Source organism: Pinus tabuliformis, chromosome 2_2 (genome assembly GCF_031772625.1).
Source record: "Pinus tabuliformis cultivar Carrire ecotype Pingquan chromosome 2_2, CPIR1, whole genome shotgun sequence".
In the NCBI taxonomy this organism is placed as follows: Eukaryota; Viridiplantae; Streptophyta; class Pinopsida; order Pinales; family Pinaceae; genus Pinus; species Pinus tabuliformis.
The window spans coordinates 1,111,599,744-1,111,621,676 of NC_142300.1; the positions used below are offsets into that span (position 1 = coordinate 1,111,599,744).

The 21,933-nt window shown below is 39.0% G+C and overlaps 1 protein-coding gene across 3 annotated transcripts in view; it reads left to right on the forward strand.

Moving 5' to 3' along the window:
* The window catches only part of GCN2 (protein kinase family protein), a 444,532-nt gene that overhangs the window by 62,198 nt on the left and 360,401 nt on the right, over positions 1-21,933 (forward strand). For all 3 annotated transcript variants that reach the window (XM_089405809.1, XM_089405808.1, XM_089405810.1), the window contains 4 exons: positions 14,503-14,634; positions 14,729-14,815; positions 14,922-15,023; positions 15,162-15,273. In XM_089405809.1, coding sequence (XP_089261935.1) covers positions 14,503-14,634; positions 14,729-14,815; positions 14,922-15,023; positions 15,162-15,273 — 433 coding nt within the window. The remainder of the gene's footprint in view (positions 1-14,502; positions 14,635-14,728; positions 14,816-14,921; positions 15,024-15,161; positions 15,274-21,933) is intronic.

Below are 21,933 nucleotides of genomic sequence, written 5' to 3' on the forward strand. Positions count from 1 at the left end.
CCTAGACAAAAAGCCCTAACCTCACCAAGGGGATTCCTAAGGTAACTATTTAAGTGTATAAACTGTCACTTGATAATTCACTCCACTATTTAGGCCTGGAACACCCAAGGCCAAGAGGCTATTCCCTTAACTAGTCCTAGGTTGATCGTTGGTATAGGGGAATAAAGTAACCTAGGACTAGGGACATCAACTTAACTAACTCACTCGACGATCTTACTCCAGATATCTTAAGCACACCGAAACTTTGAAGCAGGAATGCCCAAAACCCAAATTGTCAGTTGTGAATGTGAATGTTAGTGCGTTTGAAATTTATGTGGGCACAAATGTCAAAATATGAACGTGAACTCTGACACTTACATGATTGACATATGGAATCTTTATTATGTGAAAGAGCATCTGCTGCATGCTTTAGAGAAGGACAACGAATTTCAGAAGAAGAATCCTCAAGTTTTTAAGGCAATGCCTTACATGCTTTAGCTGATTACATCTGAAAATATGAATGCTGTCAGCAATTAAGGTGAGTATGAGCTGCTAGTTTTACAACCACAAGCAGACAACTTGAGCGATTTTCAAATTCAGATTATCCTTGAAATATGTGATGTCCAAATGTGAAACCCATTGAATGCTTTGAATTGTGTTCTGATTTAAGGAGAGATTAAGAATGTTTGAATGGTAGTTTCTGTTGAAGTAAAAATGATTGTTTACCATTCACCACAAATTTGACAGATTCGAAAATTCCATTTTGAATGCAGGCCACAATGTGTCAGTTATAGCTCCCAACCATAAAATTTATTAAGCTTTAAATTCCAATGAGTTTGCCATGAGTGTATTTGAAATTTGAAATGCATATATGTCTGGACTCTGAACACAAACGGATTGTTACTTAAATTCTCAGTGGGCTTATAAGAATGTAACTTTTAAACCAGATCCAAGAACTGCAGAACATAATAATATTAATATATGCTTCAATGGAAAAGGATGTTCTGTTTATTAACATATTCCTGCTGTAAAGTTATGAATTCTGTCCTCAGCTCCATTAGCACAATGTTTATTGCAACCTGTATGTGTATTAAAATTTATGGATCATTCACAATTTCAAATTTCCATTGAAACTAGAGTGATCCAAACCATAAATGCCAACAGCCTTGGATAATAAACGTATAGGAAATTATGAGTGCTTAGCAATGATGTTATAGAACTGTAACAGGAAATTGAATGCCCAGAACTATGTGTAACAACAATGGTAAATGAAAATGTGTTGCATGCTCATGCAAATTTACTTAGGCTGTTAAAACCTTCACAATCATAACAAAATAACCTTTGCTAACGTTTTCATTTTGAACCACAGAATGATATTTGAAGAAATATTAAACCGATATGCTTAAGATGTGGGTTGTTCCAACTTATTCAAGCATCGATATGTTGTATGGACTCTGGAGGGCTTGAGTGTGGACATAAATGAAAACATTGCGAACTGAAAAGTTCAACCATTTACATGTGAAGGGATGTAAATTCCCCCCCAAAAATATTGTTGTTGTGTTATGTGCGTTCAGATTTGATTTTATCCTTATAACAGAATGGAATCATGAGTAAGTTGAGTACCAATATCATATACATGATTAAACATAAACCTTTGGTGCTTTGATTCTAAATTGATCTCCCTTGAATTCTGAAATTTGAAAAACCTAGATCATTTTTATTTTATAATCCAAGTCAAAATTAATATTTTAAAAATTTAAACCCTAACTTGTAATGAGCAAGTCCATAAAAAAAATTCACACTTGGAAACTTTTGACTTGCTATAAATTTAGAGTGTAATAAAAGAACTAAATTTGTTTGGAGAAATTTGAAGGTACCTCCACCAGCGGTCGTTGGAGTCTCCTTTCCTTTGCTTGAAATGCTTCCTATATAAAATGTGATGAAGAAGAGCAACAATCTGAAATCATATAAAACCATAGCTCTACAAGGAGGTTAGATCTAAATCTAGAAGATAACCAATCAAACTGAAGGGTTTATAATAAGACAAAATGCTATGATATTTCCCTCAAGTATTTCCTAAATTTACTTAACAAATATGAGAAAATGTAAAGAAATAAACAAGTTATACCTCCTTGGCTCTTTTCACCTTTGTTGTGACTCGTGACCTTGATCACTTGAGAAGTCAAAGACTAAAGTCAATTTTGTTCATAACCAATGAAGCATTTGCAAATAGAATGAAATGAATACACTATACAAACAGTTTAAAAGTATTCTTTATTTCTTTGATAAGTGAAAATGAGTTAGAGCAACTTCTTTTATTAGAAAAGAGGTGCTTGAAAACCATCATTCAATACAACGTGCTTTACAATGCCATGTGCATATTACAAGTGGTATTTTAACAAGCTCCTAACTTCCTCTTTGATTTGGCCAAGCTAGTGGAGCGTTCATTCTTGTGGTTAAATTCCACACGTGGACATCGGGTGGTCAAAATGTATGATAACTTTTGCACGGCAATTCATGCAACATTGTAACTTGGTCAATTTTTACCCAATTTTCTATTATGACCCCATTTTGGAAATCCCATAGCCAATCTGCATCTAATGGCATTAATCTTTATTAAAAGATAATTGGGCAGTTTATTAAAAGATAATTGCCCCTGAAGCTGGTCATTTAAAAAATTGTGTTGTAACCACCCACATGAGTGAGAGTATTCCTTCAAGTGGTTCATGCATGTTCAAGTCATGCTCCTATCCTACTCTAAACTTTGAAAGAAGTCTAGAAGTAAAGAGTTTGACCTAGTCATAGTAGAGATCCGGAGGATCTTCCTTCTATTGCTTCTTTCCTTCTTCTTTCATCTCTTGAGTTATGCGATCTTCTTCCCTCTTCCTTTTGTTGTTGTTGTCCTTCTTAAGCTTAGGACAATTCCTTTTGTAATGTGCATATTCTTGGCATCCAAAACATTGGATCTTGGAAATTTCCTTGTTGTTTGTTCTTCGTGGACCAAACTTGCCAAATTTAACCTTTCTTTTGGCCATTGTAGCAAATGCTTGCTCCTTTGATCCCATATCTTCCTTTCTCTTAAGTCTGGTTTCCTGTGTTCTGCATAGAGAGCACATTTCACTGAGAGTGGTTGCTTCCTTCTTGGCATATATGCTTGATGTGAAGTTTCCCCACTCCTCAGGTAGAGCATTGAGTACCACAATTGTCATCTCTCTGTCAGACATGACTTCCCCAAGCTCTTGAAGTCGATCTCTCGTTTAAGAGATTTTCATGAAGTAGGGAGCTATTCCTTCATCTGTTATCTTCATCTTGCACAATTCATTTCTCAGAGACATTACTTCTCCGGTTGTAAATACCGAGAGTAGCTCTACTAGCTTGTCATAAATTTCTTTTGATGTCTCAAACTTGGAGACATAAGGAATGAGAGAGTCTTTGATTGATTCTATCAAAATCCTTTGAGCTCTTGTCTCATCCTTATTATACTTGGCTAAGGCTTGAGTCTGTTCCTTAGCAGGGATAGTGATATTCCCTTTGACATGCTCTAGGAGTTCATTCTCCTTGAGTAGTAGATCAATCCTTTTCTTCCATGCAAGAAAGTTATTGGTACCTACCAATTTATTGCTTTCCTTGCAAAAAGACATTGAAATATATTTAGAAGGGGACATGTACTTACTTGATAGTTTTTGAGATATAATGGATTTGCTTCCTCCTTGAAAGCTTGATGGCTTCTCTTCCTTGGATCTTGATGTTCTTCAAGTTGCCTTCTCCAAGTGGACTTGCTTGGTGATGATGTTTGCTTGAAGACTTGTAGCTTGATGTAGGTCCTGCTTCAATTTGCTCTTCTTTGTAGGTGCCTTTATGTAAGGCTCTTCTTCTAGCTTTGTAGGCCTCCTTGATGAATGATGGATTGTAGACCCTTCTTGTCCTTGAAGTGATTTGAGACTTTCTAGGCTTGATACTTCAACTTGTAGATGCTTCCCCTTGATGAGTGTTCTTGAGTTGCCCTATCCTTGATGTGTCACCTTCGCTCTAATTCCTTGTTGAAAAATCTAGGGCAAAGTAGTGTAGTGTGATTCTTCGTTACTTGATAACAGCTGTGGAGTCTTTTTACTTTTCTTGTTAGCTTCTTCTTCTTCGTATTAGTGCATATGTGTGTACTTCATCAAACTGCTATCAAAACATAAAAACAAGAACACAAGATGTTGGCTCTCTGCCAGGGCCAAAACCTCTCTTCTCTTGAGAGGAAAACCCTTTAGTGAATTTCTCTTATTGAAGCTTCTTTTGATCAATGCCAAACCCTAGACCCCTGACAATGAGATCCTCCAAGCACAAGTCAAGTCTTCACTCCTTTCTGCACCATGTACTCTGACACTTCTTTAGTACTTTGTTTCCCAGCACTTCGTCCTCCTTCCTCTGGCACTTCGTTCTTCTTTCAACTTCTTAGTAACCTTGTTGCACTTGCTCTAGAGAAGGTGTCTTTCCCTTATGATGATCCTTCACTCTCCAACCAAATGAGCTCCTTCTTCAAAGTGTAGGTGTAGACTGGAAGTGACTGTTTGGCAGCCCTAAATTCTCGCATGTGTGACTGTTGTAGCCTCTTTTCCTTCTTTGTTTGAGTGCCCTTCTTCTTCGCTTGGGGGTCCTTCTTCCACGTTAGAGTAGTAGGCCTTGTAGGCCTAGTTTCAGCCCCAACTGAGGGTGGATGTATGACTGTGGTTTACTGTTGTCCTAGCCGTAGGAACAACTCTCAGATTTCCGCATTTGTGACTGTAGTAGTCGGTGGTGTACCCTCACTTTGCTGCCTTTGGAGACCTTCTGACTTCGTTGTGCTTACCTTCTTCTTCGCTAATTTCAGAGATCTTGTTGTGTGTCTTATGAGGAGTGGACAACCTCTATAAATAGAGGTCTCTCCCTCCTTTTTAGGCTGACTTATCTGGCTGCTTGTCGACCGACTTGTAGAGTAGACTTCAGATGGTTCTTTGATGGAGTAGAGAGCTTGAATGAGCTTATTGATGGTGCCATTGCTAGGAGACTCGGGACTTTGCTTGGAGGTGTTCTCTTGACCACAATACATATAGATACAAGGTATAACATGCCCTTAATGTCTTCAACTTATTCTTTTGATTATTTGACTCACCAATAGCACTTTAAACAGTGTTGGACCTATTTTCAATGAGTAAGAAACTCATTGACAGATATTATAAAAATAATATTTCTTTTTCTTGAATATGAAGACCGAAGCTAGTTACCTTTCCTTCAACACCTCTCTCACTCGACCCTTGTACGATCCACATGCGCTACATAGTAGAAGAACTTCTATGCACAAGGAAAACTCGACCTCTCGGCTTACTCAATTCAAGATAACTCAACCTCTTTGTTGGTGTCGCTTTCCCTGATCTCGCTCTAGCTAGCTCGATCTAGGCTTTTCTCACTCTTGCTGCCAAACACTGTGCTCCACTGAATCCCAACTTGTGCCAATCAATTGTTGTCTCTCCTTTGGCTCGAACCTCCTATTAAAAATATCAAACTTTAATCTCAAGCGACATCCCTAATCTCAACGATTGAGATGAGATCTCTCTTTACTGAGACCAACAATCATGACTTAATTTGTCGTTGACTTAATTTCCCTTTTATAAATAGGTACCCAACATTTAAATAATATTTCCATCTAAAGATTTTGTTGAGATGTTGTCATTGATGTCAAAGCAAGGGCCAACTATGATCAAGGACAAACATGGTCAAAGTCAGAAGATTAAGCAAGGAGCCAACATGTTATTCACCAATAGTGGCACTATCATGAACAAGTTGGATTGACTCAAGTTGGACAATTCAACATTATTATCTTTGTGGTAAATCACCGAGCCTTATCAAGCCAGATAATACTGAATCCTGTTCGGCTGTTATAAGCAATTTTGAACATGTCCTAGGATTGCACAACAACGCAGAGATAGTAAGTTTCAGAATTGCATCTATAGAAGCAGGATTAAGTACACAGAGAAAATCTCCTGAAGGATGTGAAAATTTCAAATCTGAAACCCTATTACAACAACTGGTATTATTTATTCTAACTGTTAATTAAGCAGTTTATTGCTACAACAATAACTAAATAAACACACTGCAACCTTCACAAACAAAAATTGCAGAAGAAAAATAGCGCTAGAAACTAAGAAAATACTAGCACACACACACATAAAAAATTAACACAATTATTTTTGGAAAAAAAGTCTCCGGAAAAACCCAATTTGGGAAAACCGGTGCAGTCGCTGAGGGTTTTATTATTATGCAGTAGTGAAATTCTGTGTACAATCTAGATGCACAAACTAGCAATCCACTACAGGAAAAATTGGCCACAAAAATTAGTGAGGCAAATTTTGTCTCACCCGACACTGATCCAGCTCTGAAACTGGCACTGAATGAGCTCCATGAAACCCTACATCAGCCTTTGCGCAAGCACTAGAACGCTTTGCTTGAAATTGCAATTGATCAAGTCGTTTGCCCAATCTAGCCTCTGAGAATGACTCTCTGATACCTTCCAGGAATCTTCTTGGCCTCCAACAACTGAATCGACCCTTTGTCTAGCTAAATCGAACTCTGCCTCTGAAGCTTCTGTGCTAGGATTGCGCAACCTCATTAAGAAACTCGAACTCTTGTAGTTGACTGTTCGGATCTGGAAAAACTTTTCTTCAGACTCACTGTCCCTGCCCCTCTCTGTCTTTGCTTCCCTACTGATGCTCGAACTCTCCCAACATTGTTGGCTCTCTGGAAGATCGAATTATGCAAGGAAATTAAACTCTTTGTGGTTCTCACAAGTGTATTCTCAATCTACCCATTGACTTCTTCTTATAATCCTTTGTTGGAGCACCAATGACCAAGATTAGAACTTAATCAAGGGCCCAGATTAATTCCTTGTCGATCGTGTGAGTTTTTAGATAATTCAAACCTTATCTAAGTTAATATTGATTAATTAACCATATTCCCTAAGTTTAGACGTAGGAAATATTTAAAAATCGGCTAATAATCTAATTGAGGCATCTCTAGGTGGAATTTCTAGAAACGGTTTTTGGGTTTTGGAGATTTCACGTGTTTTAGCGTCTCCACAAAGTTTCGAGATTAGAACACCTCCGATGCTACAAAAACTAACACTCCCTCTTAGCGAGGAAGGTGTTCTAGTGTTGCACCTCTGTTGCTACAACACCTAGTCTCTGTATCACCTCTTTGTCACGTTGTTGATGTCTGAAAGGAAACTTTGCTGGAAATGATTGTGTTGCTCCCTTAGTCATAGTGCTTCTCCCTTAGTCACAGTGCTGCTTCTATTGATTTGTGGTAGCATCGGATGTGCTCTAGCCACGAAAATTGGTGGAGAGGCTAAGGCACATGAGATCTCCAATACCCAGAAAGGGTTTAGGCAGATTCTAAACAATTTGGGAGATATTAAAATCATTAATATTTTTAATGGAGTCTCTAAGTCTAAACACAGGGAAAATAAAATATTAATGTGAATTAATATAAAACTGTGCTAGAATGTTCCAAAAGGCATGGATCAAGCCAGATCTAATCTTAGCCGTTGATTAAGGACTTAATCTCAGCGGTTCATTTGTCAACGAGAAAAGTATAAGAGGCTTGAGGGTCACTTGGAGAACACACCAAGAGATCAAGATTTTGACTTTCTGGGGCTGGGTTTGCTGAGAAAGTTGAGAGAGTGATCAGAGTTGCAGCTGAGGGGCAGTGAATATAGAAGTAGAGAGGCAGAGATATAGCACTGGGAGGATCAGCGCAATAGCCGGAGAGGGATGCAGAAGCAGCCAAGGGTTCACGCAGAGGCAGCTAGGAGCTGCGCAGTGCTTCAGAGGGCCAGCGTGGGTGACGCATAGGGCCAGAGGGCTGACGCAGTGCCTCCAAAGGTTGACGCAGGCCAAGCCGGAGTGACGCTGGGCTAACGCTGGGCCAGAGAGAGGTTGGCGCAGTCCCTAGAGGCTGATGCTGGGGTTTCGTGGGGCAGATTGGAGCTGTGGAGTATCTGCTTCTGAGTAGAGAGGTGCTACTGTCGAGATTTTTCTCTGTTGGGTGAGCCGGATTTGGAACCCAGATTGTATTCTGAAATTGCTTAATAAATCAAACCCTTAGATAGCTGCACCGGTTTTCCCGCATTGGGTTTTTTCGGGGACATTAGTGCAAAAACAACGGTGTCACTTGTGTGCTTGTTTCTATTTCCTTCAGTTGATGATCTGTAATGTGTTGAGCATGCACTTGTATTTATTTCCAGTATTTACATGGTAAATAACTTGTTAATTAACAGAACAAGTAGGTAGGAATAAATCAGTAAAGTGCGTGAAGGGTTTCTAACAGTTAGACTTAGAAATTCCAACAGCTTCCTCAGCCACTGCATTGTTCTCTTAGTCACTGCGTTGTTCTCTCAGTCACTGCGTTGTTACCTTAGTCATTGCGCTATTTCCTCAGTCACTGTCCTTCAACCTTTACACTAACTTTGATTCATCTGCCACTGATTGTAGATGAACCAAACTACTACAACTATGCTACTGCTGACACTGTCATACTGTTGCCAACTCTGCATCTACACTACAACTCCCTCTCATTTGTTGCTGTTGCAACTGTAACATTTGCAACTGAGAAACATCCAAAATACTGAATCAACTACGCACAGTATGATGCATTTGTCTCTTGAGCATCTGACTGCTACTAGCCACTGCATTGTCCACCAAGGAATCTGTGCTGCTATTGACTCTGCACTGTGCCACTCTACATTGCTGCCAACTCTGCACTGCACTCCATAGCACTTGATTACTACTAGTTTGCAACTGTCACTCCAGAATCTGACTGCATCTCTGACGCTGATCCATCCTGCTATTGAATACTATGGGCCGCCATAACCAGATGATGATCCATGAGGTGGTCTCCTCAATAGACCTTGCCCATTCAGCACGCTGGAGTTTCATACTCCTAGATTTGATGCCTCGCTATCTCCTTTCAAGCCTAGTCCCTGGTTGAGACCCTTCCTTTCTTTGCAACTCACACTTCCTTCGACACTTGTTTCCGACAACTGGAAGTCAAACTGTTGCCCAATTCTGCATTCTGGCTAACTCGCACGACCTCCTTTGGCAATCTTGTACTATCATCCCTACAGAGCTGCAAAAGCTGGAAACTTAAAACTGGAGAAAATAAATAGGAATCTCCTTTCTTTCCTACTCGGCTGCTAAGTGTGCTACACACACTCCCTTCTGGAGTGAGAAACTCTGCTCACAAATTCTAACAATCTGCAACTAGAAAAATTAGATCTCTAATACTCAAGATCCCCTGAGAGAAATTTTCCCTCGTGTGTGCTTTTTCTCTTTCCACCCGACACAGATTCTGCTCTAGCAATTTGTTGTAAAACCCTTTGTGTCCAGGCAAAAAATCTGCTCGGCGGAAATCTGAGTTGTTGTTGCTCCCTCTGACTGTTGGAATCACTATCCTAGGCAAATCGAGTTTTTTACCAACCTGCAACTGAAAATTGAACTCCTTCCCAACAATTCGAACTGCCAATTTGGGTACTACGCAACCTCTGAGAATTTTGGCTTGCTTCTCCCTCTGAACAATGAAATTCTTTCCTCCGCTTCTGAGCATCCCGACTGATCAGTGACGCTTTGATACCATGGGAAAATTTCAAATCTGAAATCCTATTGCAACAATTGGCATTATTTCTTCTAATGGTTAATTAATTAAGCAATTTATTGCTACAATAATAACAAAATAAACACACTGCAACCTTCACAAATAAAAACTGCAGAAGAAAAGTAGCGCTGGAAATTGAGAAAATACTAGCACACACACGTAGAAATTTAACACAATTATTTTTGGACAAAAGTCCCTAGAAAAACCCAACTTGGGAAAAACGGTGCAACAACTGACGATTTTATTATTATGCAGCAATGAAATTTTGAGTACAATCTATATGCACAAACTGGCAATCCACTATAGGAAAAACTAGCTACAACAATTTGTGAGACAAATTTTGTCTCACTCGACACTGATCTAGCTTCAAAATTGGCATTGAAAGGGCTCCACGAAACCCCTGCATCAGCCTCTACGCAGGCACTAGAACGCTTTGCTTGGAACTGCAATTGATCAAGTCGCCTTCCCAATCCAACCTTTGAGAATGACTCGCTGATACCTTTTAGAAATCTTCCTGGCCTCCAGCGACTGAATCGACCCTCTGTCTGGCTAAATCAAACTCTACCTCTGAAGCTTCTGCGCTGGGACTGCACATCCTCATTGAGAAACTCAGCTTCCTATAGCTGACTCTCCAGATCTGGAATAACTTTGCTCCAGACTCACTATCCTTGCCCCTCTCTGTCTCTGCTTCCCTACTGAAGCTTGAACTCTCCCAACACTGTTAGCTCTCTGGAAAATCGAATTCTGCAAGGAAATCGAACCCTCTGTGGTTTTCACAAGTGTATTCTCCATCTACCCATCGTCTTCTTCTTATAATCCTCCGTTGGAGCACCAATGACAAAAATTATAACTTAATCAAGGGCCCAGATTAATTCCTTGTCGATTCTTGTGAGTTTCTAGATAATTCACACCTTATCTCAATTAATACTGATTAATTAACCATACTCCCTAAGTTTAGACTTAGGAAATATTTAAAAGTCGGCTAATAATCTAATTGAGCCATCTCTAGGTGTAATTTCTAAATTTTTTTCTGGGTTTTGGAGATCTCACGTGTTTTAGCCTCTCCTCAAAGTTTCGAGACTAGAACACCTATGATGCTACAAAAACTAACAAAGCAGGGCCAAAATGCTGATGTCATGCATGCATAGGCCTCTAGAGGGAAGGCATTGATGCCAAATGGTGCCATGTGTAATGTAGAGGGTCTCTAAAATCATGATGGAGGGGTTGGCCTCGTGCAAATCAATTAGGGTTTCCCAAGTAGTGCCCTTCCTAAAGCCATGGGCCATTAGGGGAAGTCCCACTGGGTTAGGATTGAAGATCAACCTCCCATTTAAGGTGAGGGAAAAAAACCACGGTCAAAACCCTTCCTCTTCCCCAACTACAACCAATTCTGTACACTGTCATCCACTACATTGACTGAAGTCAAATTGCTTTTACCCTTCAACTTCCTCTTCTTAATGAGACATTTAGTTTATATGTGTCCTTGCTATTGACATTTGTAGGTGATGGCGTCCTTTTGTTTACCAATCAACTAAGTTGACAAACTAGCATCAACATTCTTTCATTGAGTCATTTGTTGACTTGGTCAATATTTGCCTCATACTCTTCTTGTAGAGTGACTTGTCACTCTATTCATGTCCAACAGGTTTCAGAATGTTGTTAAGATAGACTTCCAAGACTAATTTAGACTGCTTGATATTGTGTTGATTTATTTTTACTTAGAGATGGATACACCCACTGACATCAATAGTACAACTTGGTGATCCAAATTCTTTGTCACTGACATCCATTCTTGCATTCTTGTATGTTTGAATAGGGGATTCCAGTATCTTCTACATGCCAGAGTTTGCCTCCTATACATCAACATGAAAGATTACCATATTTCTTTAGTAGTCTTACTTTTATAGATGTGACGTAAAATTGCATCTCTATGTATCAGTATGAGCAGTGATTTAGCCTTTTCATCTAGCTGTTTCCAGTCGCATTCCTTTCAGGCTCCCTCTCAGTAACTATTGACCACAGCTTCTTCTTGAGGGGATAGGGCTCCGTGTGAATCTTCCAGATGTAAAACTATTTCCATTGAAAGGTTTACAATCATTCTAATTTCTACTGCTGTTATCAGTAAACACTGGATTTCTCAATGACTTCTACTAAATGTCGCAAGTCACAAAATATTTAAACTACACACTATCTTGGCACTCTGAAAACCCTAGTCAACCTTCAATTTCAAATGGAAGGGGGATTTTTAAGGTTTCCAGTGCAATTCAGGAATTCAGGGAGTATTTACTGGTGAATTCTTGTCCTCATAAATTTAGCTTCAATCTGGAACTGTTTATGTAGGTCACACTCTGCAGGCCTTAACATCACAAGTGACAAGTGTGGTCTCTAACTTTTGCGGTTGACTTGAGTCAGTAAAAATCAGCTATATCCATTGTTGATAACTCAATGAAATGATAAGTGGAAATACCAGGATTTGAACGTCTTTTAGTTAAGATAAAGTTAAGCATAACAAAATTATGATGCCTGTGTGGTATTTAATAAGATCTTTAAACATTTAAGCAGGCAATGCATTCAGAGTCCAGACATTCACACACACAGAATTGAGTACAAGACTTTGCTGTTTTATTAGAATATTAAGCACCATTACACTAGAGATAGATGCATTCAACAATAAGGTTATAAACTAAAATTGTCAAGAGCACACAATCAATGCTTTTTTACTGATTAACTACACAGCTGATTGAAACTCTATTATTCTCACTATTTATACCATTCATAGGTAAGTCAGTGATAACAGCACTGACCTGTGACACAAACCACAACTACCTGTCACCAACTCTGTTAGTCTTCCCCATCTGGCATCCTCCTGTCTTGATTTTCCTTCCAGTTTACCAGCTCAGTCAGTCTCCTGTTGACTTGGCCTGCATTGCTGAAGCTTGGTGATCAATCATTAGACACTCATCTCCAACAGGAATGTCTTAAATTATGATCCAGAGTTGAACAATGTTAAATCAATCTCATAGCTAATTGAACTGCTGCTTTAGCCATCAACTTCTACATCCAATAATGATTCAAATGATGCAAATTCGTAGGCACTAATACTTACCCCCTGTTGAAGGTAACGATGGGTAATCATCATGGAACAGTGGTAGCCAGAACCTATGTTTTACAATGGGGATGCCATCTCCTGTCTTGCTATACTGTAAATTATTGCCTGTAAGGTTTATTCATTGCATTCTTCTCTTTACAATTGTTAGTATATTTCTATAATTGTGCAGACCGTAAGAACATAATATTTAAGAATTTAATTTAGTTTGATGCTGCTGTAATGATGATGAACAGGACAGATTCAGTTCATATGACATTTTGTGAAATTTATATTGGACAGTTTCTAGCTTGCCTGGCAGATATAATTTAAAAATACATGTAGCTCATATTATTTTGGAAGAATGATCTTATATTTCAGTATTGCACTTAAAAGAATACATCAGATAACCATACATTAGTGTGGTTTAATGTGTGAACCTGTGGATTACCCCTCCCTACATAGAATAAGAGCAGCGACAGATCTGCTTTGACACATTTCAAGAGAGCTGATGTCTTTTCTGAATAATCCTATACTTGCTGAAAACAGTATTGACAGATCAGACTTGAATACTGTGAATTCATCCATGTGCAGTGGAGTCCATTTGCCATTAACTTGGACTGGTTTTACATGAAGGAAATACCAACCAATATTATGGTGTCGCAGATGAATCTACTGTCCTGCCCAGTGATCCATTTGTCTCCTAAAACGACCCCTTGCCAATGGATAGGTGCCAAAACAGGATGTAATTCTCCATGGAAATCCAGTTCCAGAAGGTTTTCTCTGCCTTGCATTCCCCAAAAGAGGCCTGACTTGTTCTGCTTTTAACAAGTCATGCAACAACTATCTGAAAGCCCTCTACAAGCCTACCTGTGACTGGTGGGTTGTTATTAGGGGGCCAGGACCATACAGCTAATCTCCGTGCATATAAAAAGGATCCACAAGGTTTCCAGATGCCTTGAAATCTTTGACATTGTCCAACTTACTTATCCTTACAGCCCATCTTAAAGCTTCTCTGCAAGTAAAAAACCAAGCTCGGTTTCATCTTAAATTTCTTTGACATTGACATCTGCACGACTGTTTAAGATGATGAGTGGCTTTAGCTTCTGTCTTCCTTGCTACCTGCTGCACCTTATTTTTAGGGTTACATCTCTTTTCTTGCTCTTCACCTCCTAAGTTCACCTTGGTTTAACCCATTTACTTGCACACTTCATGTCATTTTCATGTTGCTATATGGTGCTCATCTATATTTTCTTTTGAGCATTCTTTTTGCACCCCACTTTGTTTGCCTACAAAGATTTATTATATTCCCTAGTACCTTTGACCTATTTTGGTCTTTTGTGAACAATGAACATTAAATATAAATTTCTTATTTCATTTAATTTCGATTGGTTCAGTACTCGGAATGATTTCCTATCGGACCATCTTCAATCTTTCCTGATGGGCCCCTTCCCATCCAGATTTAATTTGAACAAACTGTCATCAGCAATGTTCTGACAGTTATTCTGCAGTTGTATTATTGCATTAAGGGCTTGTTACTTGTATGGAATTATGGATCGATTATGATAGGCCATTTGCAATGTATACCCAATTTATGGATTCTGTTCCAGAAATAGATTTTACTTTATTTTCAGGCGTTCCCACAAGTTATGACACAATCTTCTAAATACAGATGGTAATGCCCTTTTTTTCTTTCTTGATTACTGCAATTAATTTTGGAGTTTCTTGAGACTCTTACTTATCCCAACGGCATCTGAATGTTCTTACAGCATTCTGTTCTCATGGAGCGAACATCAAGTTCTGGTGATAACAATTTGGTGGAAGAATTGTTCGACAATTCCTCTTCAAGTTTAACCACACAAGATAAAGCCAGCTGCGTTATTCAAAAGGATTTGCTTATGGTATTTTTTATATTTGCTTTTCACTGCCTGCACAATAGCTTACTTTAGATTGAATGACACCTGATGCTAAATTAATTAATGAGATCTGTGACAGGTTCATCTACTCCGCCTTGTTTGCTCCTCAAAGGGACCACTGCCAGATGCTTTACCTGAACTAACATCACAGCTACAGGCTATGGGGGTAGGCAGATGGATTTGAAAGTTGAACTGTGTTTGAAGTGTTAGAATTCTTTCGATGATGGAAATATCAATCTATTGAGTGCCTTTGGTGTTGCTTACATGACCAGATTTTGCCTCAATGGACCATAGAATTGGCAACTCAGCGGCCCCAGCTCTTTGATAGAACTTTCCGGCGCATGTTCCATCATAATATGGGTGATATAACAAATGTACAGTCTTTTGTTATGAAGTTCAATGAGATGTACTTATTTTTTCTCTATCTTGAATAGATTTACACTGCAACTCTGAAGTGGATGAAGTCACATTCTTCTGATTGTCATTATGGCAAATCTTATGGAAATGTACAGCTTTCAATATCTGAGTTTTGGAAGGCAAGTCCCAAGTTGCTTGGTGAAGGACATGCTTCTTCAGTTGTAAATTCACGGTACTTGAATGACTTTGAGGAGATCTGTTTACTAGGTAAGAACTTATTCATTCTTCATTTTAGGTGAAATTTTTTTATTCGGAGGAGATTGATTTTGCACTTTGTTGTTTTGCATATTTTGGACTGTTTTGAGGAAAATACATTGTCCTGGAAAATTGTTGTTTTATGCAATGGTTGTCTTTATCATGTCCTTGATGTCAAAAGATTGTTGAAATTTCATTTAGTGCGAAAATAGATACCTGGGCATATTTCATCATAATCTATTGCCCATTCCCAATTTAATCATTTCACAATGTGTGCATTCCAACTACTTTTCTCTTACCTTGATCTCTCACAGTTCATCTTCTGGGGAAAATTCAAAGCATTGGTGAGTGGTCAGTGTGTCATAGTAGTAATTATTAATGTTTAATGCATCTGCTAGGGGTCATAATGATAGCTGCATGTATTGATGCGATACCTTGAGTTCTCAGTAAAAAGGTTGTCAATTTGTAATATTTTTCTTTTCTCAAGGAGTGAATTCATTGAGCTATTAAATAGGTTGATGACTTTCAGAGCGTTCTTTTTATGTATGGAACATCAACCCATTCGTCCAGAACTGGAATGAAGTAGCACGAATCTTACCAAAAATAGTAATCTCACCAACAAAGGTTAAAATGTTGAAATAACTCCACTGGAAACAATTTATATAAATATCAATGCATAAAAGTCAGCACCACTAAAAATAGAAACTTGTTAATGTCCCACTCTAACTCCCCTATTTAGTAGTATAGATTGTTACTTAAATGTATTGAGGGCCATCTCTATTAGATAAGGTCCCATGAGGTAGTAGAGTGTGAAGTTACTAAATGTAAGTGGCCACATTAAAGAAGGTCCTGTTGAGTTTTAAGGTGTTTTTCAAACTGATAATTACTTTTGATCTTATTACATTCTTATTAGCATTCCATCATTCAATAATTATACAAAAAGACATCAACCATATTAAATCATAAAGAGACAGTCCACACAAAGAGCACATATATTTACCCTGGGAAACCCTCGAAGAGAAAAACCCAACAACCTTTTCAATAGAGAATTCTTTAATTCAACGGAGACACATCTATGTCAACAACTAGGTCAAACCTAGTCTCTGGCACATCCTCCTAGTCAAGTCAACTTGGCCCAAAAGCATACTCTGATCTTGCTTCTTCACTGTCTCAGAAGCCAACCTTCACTGACTTTAGAGAGAACTTATCTGCCTTAGGAATGATCTTCCCTTGCCTCAGAGACCAGCCTTTGCATGCCTCAGGAATGCCTTCGTTCTGCGTCAAAAGTTAGGTGCGAGCTGCCTCATAGTAGATACACAAACTGCCTCAGAAACTTCATCTTCACTATGGATTTGGCAAGAATATCTGCCAATTGCTCATTTGTGGAAATGTACTGCAATCTCACAGCACCTCTCTGGACCCTATTTTTGATGAAGTGTTACCTGGTTGCTATGTGCTTGGACCCATAATGAAACACTGAATTCTCCAAAAGCTTGATGTAGCTTTGATTATCACAGTGAATCACCATAGGTCCAATCTCAAAACCAAACAACCCTGAGAGGATTTTGTGAAGTTATATAGCCTCACAACTCTCCAAACTCGCAGCCATGTACTCTGTTGAAAATCTAAAGCATGTGCAATAGAGTACAATTTTCTGCCAGATAATTACTTCCTAATGAGTTTTCACGCTGTTCATATTTCTAGGGCAAACATGTTAGAATATTTTTCTTCAACAAATAACTACTTCCAAGGATCAGCTAGCATCAATTGCATATATAACATCCAATATCATTAAGCAGTTATGCAAAAGAAAATTCAACCAATAAACATGAAAGAGCAGTCAAAATAACCATGAGAGAATGAGACAAGAGACAGAAAATTAGGTCTGAGAGTAGGGCAAAACCCACAGGGGGAAAACCCATAAATCTTTCCTTATGAGAGAGAGAGAGTTCAAAGTTCATCAATACATAAAAAATAAGACATCAAGATAACTTCTAACCAGTAATCAAGAGCTTCCCACAAGTGTCAAGCCTCCCTTCTGAAATTCAGCCCCCCTTTGTTCTTCTTCCTTCGCTGGAATAGAGAACATCAACTCACAAGTTGATGTATCAAATGAGGAGAAGTGGTCTTCTTTATATAGTCTTCAAAGGGGGTCGAATGGGTGCCTCCAAGGGGTCCAGCCGATTTGAGCAATAGGAGGCCGGTGTGAGAAATTTAGGAGGCATAATATAAATTCAAATTTTCCATTTCTTCACGTGATGAAAATACCAACAATGGCTACTATATTTTCAACACACACAATATTTTATGCCGCTGTTATCATTGAATAATTACACTCATAAAATCTCAATAGTAAATGTAGGGGAACAATAAAGATCACAGAAAGACAACCATGCACAATAGAGATAATAATTTTACCCTGGGAAACCTAACCTTGGAAGAAAACCCAAAACTTTTCTTAGGAGAAATTATTTTTCAGCAAGGTTTATAAATAAGCAATTTGTCTAGAAATCTGTGCCAATAATCCAAATCAAATCCCAGTGAAACCTAGTCAAAACATCTGCTGGTCAAACCAGCCAAAATACATAGTAGTCAACGCTGGTCAGTGTTAAAATTGGCAACTAGGGCCAAACTCCATGTGGGTCATCTTATTAATGGCAACTGATATTTTTCTTGGATCCCTCTCATCGAGAGGTGTATGATTGATCTAAATATCATCCGATTCCGATGAGTATTCATGGAGATATGAATTTATTTGTGTTATGGGAAATTTCGTCAAGGTCAGCCAGCAACCAAATAAACCCCACATACGGTCAACGTTTTAGTATAAATAGAGGTGCCTTGAAAGTCATTTGGACACACTCACTTGGGATCTCTTCCTCTCTACTTGTCTTTGGGTTTTGGTGGGAGGAAAGATCCTAAGGGATAATGCTACCCTACTGGAGAAAGGTCTACGCTATCTAGAGGGAGTGCCCTAGGTTCTACGCTGCCCTAATGAAGAAGCCCTAATCAGCCTTAACACAATCATGGAGGAGATTACTATAGCGCAGCAAGGAGAAGTCCTAGCTGCCCTCAACGCTGGTCTATAGGAAACCTAAACTGCTGTCCTAAAGAAGAGACCAAGCCCTAGCCGCAATTGAAGAGGTGCCCTAGCTGCAGACAAGAGAAGACGCTAGCCGCAGTAAAGAGTAAGCCATAGCCACAGCGTTTGAAGTGCGGATTCTCTGTGGAAGAAGACATACTTAAGGGCAGATTTATGGGCAACGTAGGTATGTCTTCTTAGTCAGATCAGGCTGCAGCAAATCAGAGGTAAGTTGAAGTATTTATGTGTGGGTTATCTCTGTCACAGGGCCACTGAATAGGGCTATTGCTACAGCTGCGTGAGAGGACCTTTTTGTGAGGGCCGAAAGGCTAGTTGAGGCCCTCTCTCTAGGCCGCATATGCCCAAGACAAAGCGCAGTAGGACAAAGGTTCTTCCTTATTGTTTGGGGCTGCTTTATGTTGCTGGTTGGTACAGGTTGGTTGTAGGATACGTGGAGGAGGAGCCTCATACCTTACAACAGATTTGGTCATTGGACAATAAATCCTTGATGTAGCAGATCCAAGATGTGCAGGGTGCCTTGAGGTGATTGGGACAGCTAGTACATGGTGCAGCAAAGTGCAACAATGGGACAACAATGAAGCTTGGTGAAGCATGGACAACAACAACATGGTAAAGCATGGACAGCTGCAAGCATGGTGATGCATGGAGCAACAATGAAGCTTGATGGAGCAAGTAAATGAGACAACAATATAGCTGTACATGATCAATACATGGACAACATGTACATGATGCAATACATGGACAACAATACATGAAACAATAGATGGGACAGCTAGTACATGGAGCAGCAAGGTACAACATGTCTAGATGGGACAGCTAGTACATGGTGCAAGAAAGTGCAGTATGGTACATGGGACAACAGTGGCAGCATAAGGTGCAACATGATGATGCGTACAACATGGTCATGAGGTCCAGCAATGTGGTGATGGGTGCAGCATGATGACGAGATGCAGCACAATGATAGGTGAAGAAGTCACCTTGGAGAATCAGTTGAAGCAGCATGTCTTCAACTGATCTCATGTAGAGATGATCTATTCTCTTATTTAGAAAGTCTAAGTGTTGATTTCTGTTGTAAATGTACTCTCTCTCTCTCTGCTGAACTATTGAAGAAGATATAAGAAGAATTGATCAAGGGTTTCCCCACATTGGGGTTTGTCCCTGGCTAGCACCACATCTTGTGTCCTCTTGTCTTGGCTTGTCTTTTGCGATTTATATTTATGTTCTATCTGTAGTTTAATTTAATGCTGATGTGATTGCTAATCTGGAAAAGATATTGAGCTAACTGTGAAAATTGAAATAAATTGCTTTGGCATAGAACATACCTAAAATTAATAGTCAATGACCTAGTCAAAACTGGAACGTGGTCAACTTTGACCCTGTGGTCAAACTTTAGACCTGTGGTCAATAGTCCACACTTGAAACCCTCCTATAGTCAACTTTCGATCAAATCAATTCAATCAACTCTGGTCAACTCGGTCCAAAAATAGCTCGGTCAACTTTGGTCAAAGTTCGGTCAAATTGAGATCAAACTCGCTGGTCAAAACTCGACCTTCTCACATGTGCAACCTCAAGAAGAGAAATAGAAATGATGATGAGAGAGGAAGAATTGCTCTTGCTTATCTCAAAACCAAACAACCTTGAGAGCATTATATGGCCTCACAACTCACCAAACTTATAGCCATGTACTCCGTTGAAAATCTAAAGCATGTGCAATAGAGTCTAATTTTCTGCCAGATACTTACTACTTCCTAATTATTTTTCACACAATATTTTATGCCACTGCTATCATTGAATAATTATAGTAAGAAAATCTCTACAGTAAATGCAACGGAAACAATGAAGATCACAAAAAGATAGCCATGCACAATAGAGACAATAATATTACCCCCAAGAACCCAACCTTGGGAGAAAACCCAACAACTTTTCTTAGGATAATTTATTCTTCAGCAAGGTTTACAAACTAGCAATTTTTCTAGAAATCTGTACCAATAATCCAAGTCAAATACTAGTCAAACATGGTCAAAACATTTGTTGGTCAAACTAGCCAAAATACATAGAAGTCAATGCTGGTCAATGACCTGGTCAAAATTGGGCTGTGGTCAATTTTGGCCTTGCGGTCAAACTTCGGACTTGCAGTCAATAGTCTGAACGTGTGGCCCTCTTGTAGTTAAGTCTCGGTCAAAATAGTTCAATCAACTCTTGTTAACTCGGTCCAAAAATAACTTGATCAACTCTGGTCAAAGTTTGGTCAAACAAAGATCAAACTTGTTGGTCAAAACTTGTCCATCTCACATGTGCAACCTCAAGAGGAGAAATAGAAATGATGATGAGAGAGAAAGAATTGCTCTTGCTTGGTGTTCAAATGAGCCATCATATCATCTTGTTTATAAATGTTGAAGGGGTGTGACAACCTAAGGGGTGTGCTCAATGTGATTGCTACTGGAAATAATTTGAAATTGTCATTGGGCTGCTAAAGGAACATTGAAGTAAATTGTGCTAAGCATAGAACATACCATTGTTATGTAAAATTAACATGGAATCTGAGCTTAGGTGAAGACAAAGCCAAAGCAAGAGTGAGGAAAAGCAATCACTAAGGGAAGCTGTTGGACAAGGACTTGGATCTAGTCCCAATGACGACTACATCTTACTTCAAATCCAAGGACAAGCTTAAGGACAAATCCGACTATCATGCATGGAAGATGTCTCTAGATTTGACATTGGAAGAAAATGATGTTATGGACTATGTCGAAGGAAGAGTAGTGGAGCCTCCTTCAAATGCATTTGCAACTGCATAAACAAAGTACAAGAAACATGAGGTTAAAGCTACGAAAATTATTGTTGATTCTATTCACAAACCTTTGGTTGCCTATATTTCTGATTTGGAAACATCTAAGGAGATGTATGACAAGCTAGTTGGGATGTTCAAAGTAAAGAATGCAAATCAAGTTTTCTTTCTCAAGAACAAGTTGAAAGACATCAAGATGGATAAATGAGAATCCATCCAATTCTACCTCATGAGGATTACCGAGATCAAGAATGATCTTCTATCTATTGGAGAAGTCATTGGTGACAGGGAGCTTACTCTTATTGCTCTTGGAGGCCTTACAAGAGAATGGGATGTGTTTAACATTGCCATCCTAAACAATGACAAGATTCTGGGATTTGATGAATTATTGGCTAGATGCTCTCAAGAAGAAATAAGGATGATGGAAAGTGACAAGCCCTCAAATGGAAACAATCCTACCGCCTTCTTTGCTCATTCTAAGTGGCATTATCCCCAAGTATAATCCCTATATTCGTCTTCTTTTCAATCAAGTTTGAGAGAGCGTTTTTGTAACCAGTGAAGTGCCTTGAGGCACCACTATCAATCAACCAATGATCCAATGTATCCAAAGGAGAGGCAATGGTGAGGGCAAAAATAAAATAAAATAATTTTTTCTTTACAACATTAACTTCTTCATACTTGGAGTTTCTCGACTTCTTGGGAGGAAGACCATTTCCATTTCGAGTAGTGGGAGCATTCCTCTTTCCTTTTTTATTGAACCTATTGTTCGTTTGATTGCCATTTC